Source organism: Ascaphus truei, unplaced genomic scaffold (genome assembly GCF_040206685.1).
Source record: "Ascaphus truei isolate aAscTru1 unplaced genomic scaffold, aAscTru1.hap1 HAP1_SCAFFOLD_1295, whole genome shotgun sequence".
Lineage (NCBI taxonomy): Eukaryota > Metazoa > Chordata > Amphibia > Anura > Ascaphidae > Ascaphus > Ascaphus truei.
In genome coordinates, this window is record NW_027454171.1 from 90,001 (window position 1) to 97,274 (window position 7,274).

The window sequence follows — 7,274 nt, forward strand, 5'->3', positions numbered from 1 at the left end:
TGTGTGTGTGTGTGTGTGTGTGTGTGTGTGTGTGTGTGTGTGTAACAGGCTGTGTGTCCTGTGTGTGTGTGGGGGGGGGAGGCTGTGTGTCCCTGTGTGTGTGTGGGGGGGGAGGCTGTGTGTGTGTGTCCCTGTGTGTGTGTAACAGGCTGTGTGTCCCTGTGTGTGTGGGGGGGACAGGGTGTGTGTGGTGTGTGTGTGTGTGTGTGTGTGTGTGTGTGTGTAACAGGCTGTGTGTCCCTGTGTGTGTGTGGGGGGGACAGGCTGTGTGTCCCTGTGTGTGTGTGTGTAACAGGCTGTGTGTGTCCCCTGTGTGTGTGTGGGGGGGGGAGGCTGTGTGTGTGTGTCCCTGTGTGTGTGTAACAGGCTGTGTGTCCCTGTGTGTGTGTGTGTAACAGGCTGTGTGTCCCTGTGTGTGTGTGGGGGACAGGGTGTGTGTGTGTGTGTGTGTGTGTGTGTGTGTGTGTGTGTGTGTGTGTGTGTGTGTGTAACAGGCTGTGTGTCCCTGTGTGTGTGGGGGGGGACAGGCTGTGTGTGTGTGTGTGTGTGTGTGTGTGTAACAGGCTGTGTGTCCCTGTGTGTGGGGGGGGGGACAGGCTGTGTGTGTGTGTGTGTGTGTGTGTGTGTGTGTGTGTGTGTGTGTGTGTGTGTAACAGGCTGTGTGTCCCTGTGTGTGTGGGGGGGGACAGGCTGTGTGTGTGTGTGTGTGTGTGTGTGTCCCTGTGTGTGTGGGGGGGGGAGAGGCTGTGTGTGTGTGTGTGTGTGTGTGTGTGTGTGCGCCTGTGTGGGGGGGGGACAGGCTGTGTGTGTGTGTGTGTGTGTGTGTGTGTGTGCGTGCCTGTGTGTGTGGGGGGACAGGCTGTGTGTGTGTGTGGGGGGGGGGGGGACAGGCTGTGTGTGTGTGTGTGTGTGTGTGTGTGTGTGTGTGTGTGTGTGTGTGTGTGTGTGTGTGTAACAGGCTGTGTGTCCCTGTGTGTGTGTGGGGGGGACAGGCTGTGTGTCCCTGTGTGTGTGTGGGGGGGGGGAGGCTGTGTGTGTGTGTCCCTGTGTGTGTGTAACAGGCTGTGTGTCCCTGTGTGTGTGGGGGGGACAGGGTGTGTGTGTGTGTGGTGTGTGTGTGTGTGTGTGTGTGTGTGTGTGTGTGTGTGTGTGTGTGTGTGTGTGTGTGTGTGTGTGTGTGTGTGTGTGTAACAGGCTGTGTGTCCCTGTGTGTGTGGGGGGGGGGACAGGCTGTGTGTGTGTGTGTGTGTGTGTGTGTGTGTGTAACAGGCTGTGTGTCCCTGTGTGTGTGGGGGGGGACAGGCTGTGTGTGTGTGTGTGTGTGTGTGTGTCCCTGTGTGTGGGGGGGGGGAGAGGCTGTGTGTGTGTGTGTGTGTGTGTGTGTGCGCCTGTGTGTGGGGGGGGGGACAGGCTGTGTGTGTGTGTGTGTGTGTGTGTGTGTGCGTGCCTGTGTGTGTGGGGGGGACAGGCTGTGTGTGTGTGTGTGGGGGGGGGGACAGGCTGTGTGTGTGTGTGTGTGTGTGTGTGTGTGTGTGTGTGTGTGTGTGTGTGTGTAACAGGCTGTGTGTCCCTGTGTGTGTGTGGGGGGGGACAGGCTGTGTGTCCCTGTGTGTGTGTGGGGGGGGGGAGGCTGTGTGTGTGTGTCCCTGTGTGTGTGTAACAGGCTGTGTGTCCCTGTGTGTGGGGGGGGGACAGGGTGTGTGTGTGTGTGTGTGTGTGTGTGTGTGTGTGTGTGTGTGTGTGTGTGTGTGTGTGTGTGTAACAGGCTGTGTGTCCCTGTGTGTGTGGGGGGGGGGACAGGCTGTGTGTGTGTGTGTGTGTGTGTGTGTCCCTGTGTGTGTGGGGGGGGACAGGCTGTGTGTGTGTGTGTGTGTGTGTGTGTGTGTGTGTGTGTGTGTGTGTGTGTGTGTGTGTGTGTGTGCCTGTGTGTGTGGGGGGGACAGGCTGTGTGTGTGTGTGTGTGTGTGTGTGTGTGTGTGTGTGGTGTGTGTGTGTGTGTGTGTGTGTGTGTGTGTGTGTGTGTGTGTGTGTGTGTGTGTGCCTGTGTGTGTAGGGGGGACAGGCTGTGTGTGTGTGTGTGTGTGTGTGTGTGTGTGTGTGTGTGTAACAGGCTGTGTGTCCCTGTGTGTGTGGGGGGGACAGGCTGTGTGTGTGTGTGTGTGTGTGTGTAACAGGCTGTGTGTCCCTGGTGTGTGTGGGGGACAGGGTGTGTGTGTGTGTGTGTGTGTGTGTGTGTGTGTATGTGTGTGTGTAACAGGCTGTGTGTCCCTGTGTGTGTGGGGGGGGGACAGGCTGTGTGTATCAGGGCACAGCGACTGAATTGAATTATATTACAATCAGAAAATCAATTTTGCTTTCAAACAGGAATAGGTTAAAATCCCGGACACGTCACCGCAGCCCCCACAAAGTCACCCAACTGCCCAAGGTGCCCCCACCTCTCCGCCATGCGCAGAGCGCACTCAGCGATGTCGTACCTCCTCCTGCAACAGAACTCACATCTAATTAACATATACGTGGTATGTTTCTGTGAGCTGATTAGGTCCTCTCCTACCTGTATATAGCACTGAGGGGACCTCCTCTCCTACCAGTATATAGCACTGAGGGACCTCCTCTCCTACCTGTATATAACACTGATGGGACCTCCTCTCCTACCTGTATATAGCACTGAGGGGACCTCCTCTCCTACCTGTATATAACACAGAGGGGACCTCCTCTCCTACCTGTATATAGCACTGAGGGGACCTCCTCTCCTACCTGTATATAACACTGATGGGACCTCCTCTCCTACCTGTATATAGCACTGAGGGGACCTCCTCTCCTACCTGTATATAGCACTGAGGGGACCTCCTCTCCTACCTGTATATAACACTGAGGGGACCTCCTCTCCTACCTGTATATAACACTGATGGGACCTCCTCTCCTACCTGTATATAGCACTGAGGGGACCTCCTCCTACCTGTATATAACACTGATGGGACCTCCTCTCCTACCTGTATATAACACTGAGGGGACCTCCTCTCCTACCTGTATATAACACTGATGGGACCTATATAGAAGGACAGTTTTCCCCTGTTACCTCTCTCAGGTTCTCATATTGCTGCTGGTGCGGTTTCTGCAGCTCCCTGTGAAACATTTCTGTGACTGCGTGATACAAAAACTCGTACTGCTCCTACAGGGGGGAGAGAGAGATGTGAGGGGGGAGAGGTGTGAGGGGGGGGGGGAGAGAGAGGTGTGAGGGGAGGGGGGGGAGGGAGAGAGGTGTGAGGGGGGAGAGAGAGGTGTGAGGGGGAGAGAGAGGGTGTGAGGGGAGGGGGGGAGGGAGAGAGAGGTGTGAGGGGAGGGGGGGAGGGAGAGAGAGGTGTGAGGGGGGAGAGAGGTGTGAGGGGGAGAGGTGTGAGGGGGGAGAGGTGTGAGGGGGGAGAGAGAGGTGGGAGGGGGAGAGAGAGGTGGGAGGGGGGAGAGAGAGGTGGGAGGGGGGGAGGGAGAGAGAGGTGTGAGGGGGGAGAGAGAGGTGTGAGGGGGAGGGGGGGGGGAGGGAGAGAGGTGTGAGGGGGGGGAGGTGTGAGGGGAGGGGGGGGAGAGAGGTGTGAGGGGGGGGAGGGAGAGGTATGAGGGGGGAAGAGAGAGGTGTGAGGGGAGGAGAGAGAGGTGTGAGGGGGGAGAGGTGTGAGGGGAGGGGGGGAAGAGAGGTGTGAGGGGAGGGGGGGGAGGGGAGAGAGAGGTGTGAGGGGGGGGGGAGAGGTGTGAGGGGGGGGGAGATAGAGGTGTGAGGGCGGGAAGAGAGGTGTGAGGGGGGGAAGAGAGAGGTGTGAGGGGGGGGGGAGAGAGAGGTCGTGAGGATGGCGAGAGACACAGAGGTTGAGACAGAGATCCAAACTCTTATGATGTTAAGGCTGTGTAACATCATAAGTGTCTACAAGAGTTAATGTTGGAGTTGAATTTGGAGGTGAGGATTGGAGGAAGATCTGGACTCTGCATTACAACGTAGCCGCTGTGAGACATTCTCTGTTAACATCTGTGAGTATCTGTTCAATTGTATCCTCCAATACCTGGGAAGTCTCTCCTCCTGTATCTCACTATGTCCTCTCCTCCTGTATCTCACTATGCCCTCTCCTCCTGTATCTCACTATGCCCTCTCCTCCTGTATCTCACTATGCCCTCTCCTCCTGCATCTCACTATGCCCTCTCTCCTCCTGCATCTCACTATGTCCTCTCCTCCTGTATCTCACTATGCCCTCTCCTCCTGTATCTCACTATGCCCTCTCCTCCTGTATCTCACTATGCCCTCTCCTCCTGCATCTCACTATGTCCCTCTCCTCCTGCATCTCACTATGTCCTCTCCTCCTGCATCTCACTATGTCTTCTCCTCCTGCATCTCACTATGCCCTCTCCTCCTGCATCTCACTATGCCCTCTCCTCCTGCATCTCACTATGCCCTCCCTCTGCATCTCACTATGTCCTCTCCTCCTGCATCTCACTATGCCCTCTCCTCCTGCATCTCACTATGCCCTCTCCTCCTGTATCTCACTATGCCCTCTCCTCCTGTATCTCACTATGCCCTCTCCTCCTGTATCTCACTATGCCCTCTCCTCCTGTATCTCACTATGCCCTCTCCTCCTGTATCTCACTATGCCCTCTCCTCCTGCATCTCTCACTATGCCCTCTCCCTCCTGCATCTCACTATGCCCTCTCCTCCTGTATCTCACTATGCCCCTCTCCTCCTGTATCTCACTATGCCCTCTCCTCCTGTATCTCACTATGCCCTCTCCTCCTGTATCTCACTATGCCCTCTCCTCCTGTATCTCACTGTGCCCTCCCTCCTGCATCTCACTATGCCCTCTCCCCCTGCATCTCACTATGTCCTCTCCTCCTGCATCTCACTATGCCCTCTCCTCCTATATCTCACTATGCCCTCTCCTCCTGTATCTCACTATGCCCTCTCCTCCTGTATCTCACTATGCCCTCTCCTCCTGTATCTCACTATGCCCTCTCCTCCTGTATCTCTCACTATGCCCTCTCCTCCTGTATCTCACTGTGCCCTCTCCTCCTGCATCTCACTGTGCCCTCTCCTCCTGCATCTCACTGTGCCCTCTCCTCCTGTATCTCTCACTATGCCCTCTCCTCCTGCATCTCACTATGCCCTCTCCCCCTGCATCTCACTATGTCCTCTCCTCCTGCATCTCACTATGTCCTCTCCTCCTGCATCTCACTATGTCCTCTCCTCCTGTATCTCACTGTGCCCTCCCTCCTGCATCTCACTGTGCCCTCTCCTCCTGTATCTCACTATGCCCTCTCCTCCTGTATCTCACTATGTCCTCTCCTCCTGTATCTCACTATGCCCTCTCCTCCTGTATCTCACTGTGCCCTCTCCTCCTGTATCTCACTATGCCCTCTCCTCCTGTATCTCACTATGCCCTCTCCTCCTGTATCTCTCACTATGCCCTCTCCTCCTGTATCTCTCACTATGCCCTCTCCTCCTGTATCTCACTGTGCCCTCTCCTCCTGTATCTCACTGTGCCCTCTCCTCCTGTATCTCTCACTATGCCCTCTCCTCCTGTATCTCACTATGCCCTCTCCTCCTGTATTTCTCACTATGCCCTCTCCTCCTGTATCTCACTATGCCCTCTCCTCCTGTATCTCACTATGCCCTCTCCTCCTGTATCTCACTATGCCCTCTCCTCCTGTATCTCTCACTATGCCCCTCTCCTCCTGTATATCACTGTGCCCTCTCCTCCTGTATATCACTGTGCCCTCTCCTCCTGTATCTCACTGTGCCCTCTCCTCCTGTATCTCACTGTGCCCTCTCCTCCTGTATCTCACTGTGCCCTCTCCTCCTGTATCTCACTGTGCCCTCTCCTCCTGTATCTCACTGTGCCCTCTCCTCCTGTATCTCACTATGCCCTCTCCTCCTGCATCTCACTATGCCCTCTCCTCCTGCATCTCACTATGCCCTCTCCTCCTGTATCTCACTGTGCCCTCTCCTCCTGTATCTCACTATGCCCTCTCCTCCTGTATCTCTCACTATGCCCTCTCCTCCTGTATCTCTCACTATGCCCTCTCCTCCTGTATCCTCACTATGCCCTCTCCTCCTGTATCTCACTATGCCCTCTCCTCCTGTATCTCACTATGCCCTCTCCTCCTGCATCTCACTATGCCCTCCCTCCTGTATCTCACTATGCCCTCTCCTCCTGTATCTCACTATGCCCTCTCCTCCTGTATCTCACTATGCCCTCTCCTCCTGCATCTCACTATGCCCTCTCCTCCTGTATCTCACTATGCCCTCTCCTCCTGTATCACTATGCCCTCTCCTCCTGTATCTCTCACTATGCCCCCTCCTCCTGTATCTCTCACTATGCCCTCTCCTCCTGTATCTCACTATGCCCTCTCCTCCTGTATCTCACTATGCCCTCTCCTCCTGTATCTCACTATGCCCTCTCCTCCTGTATCTCACTATGCCCTTTCCTCCTGTATCTCACTGTGCCCTCTCCTCCTGCATCTCACTATGCCCTCTCCTCCTGTATCTCACTATGTCCTCTCCTCTGCATCTCACTGTGCCCTCTCCTCCTGCATCTCACTATGTCCTCTCCTCCTGCATCTCACTATGTCCTCTCCTCCTGTATCTCACTATGCCCTCTCCTCCTGTATCTCACTATGCCCTCTCCTCCTGTATCTCACTATGCCCTCTCCTCCTGCATCTCACTATGCCCTCTCCTCCTGCATCTCACTATGCCTCTCCTCCTGCATCTCACTATGCCCTCTCCTCCTGTATCTCACTATGCCCTCTCCTCCTGCATCTCACTGTGACCTCTCCTCCTGTATCTCACTATGCCCTCTCCTCCTGTATCTCACTATGCCCTCTCCTCCTGTATCTCACTATGCCCTCTCCTCCTGTATCTCACTATGCCCTCCCTATTGCATTTTCTGTTTACTGTTTCCTCACTCCTTGGTGAATGTCTCTGTTCTCTCCAACTTCCCCACTCCCCACTGCACCATTATTTATACACCTCTCTCCCAGCAACCCTCAATAAAAAACACCCCCACAAATCCTCTATTCACACCCTCTATCTCCTCCTTCCTGCTGCTGGGGATCTCCCCTAAGCCTGAACCCAGACATACACACCTGATCCCACCCACGCCTCCCTGCCATCTCTTCCCCCCCACGCCTCCCTGTCGCCTCTTCTCACCCACGCCTCCCTGCCACCTCCTCTCACCCACGCCTCCCTGCCATCTCTTCCCCCCCACGCCTCCCTGCCATCTCCTCTCACCCACGCCTC

General features: G+C 55.6%; 1 protein-coding gene across 1 annotated transcript in view; it reads right to left on the reverse strand.

The window, feature by feature from the left end:
* LOC142475624 (tyrosine-protein phosphatase non-receptor type 18-like) overlaps nt 1-3,169 on the reverse strand; it is a gene marked incomplete at its 5' end in the record, with an annotated part of 52,909 nt that extends 49,740 nt beyond the window's left edge. The window contains one exon of the mRNA XM_075581393.1: nt 3,077-3,169. Within this exon, the coding sequence (XP_075437508.1) occupies nt 3,077-3,169 (93 nt within the window). The remainder of the gene's footprint in view (nt 1-3,076) is intronic.
* Between the last annotated feature and the right edge of the window lie 4,105 nt (nt 3,170-7,274).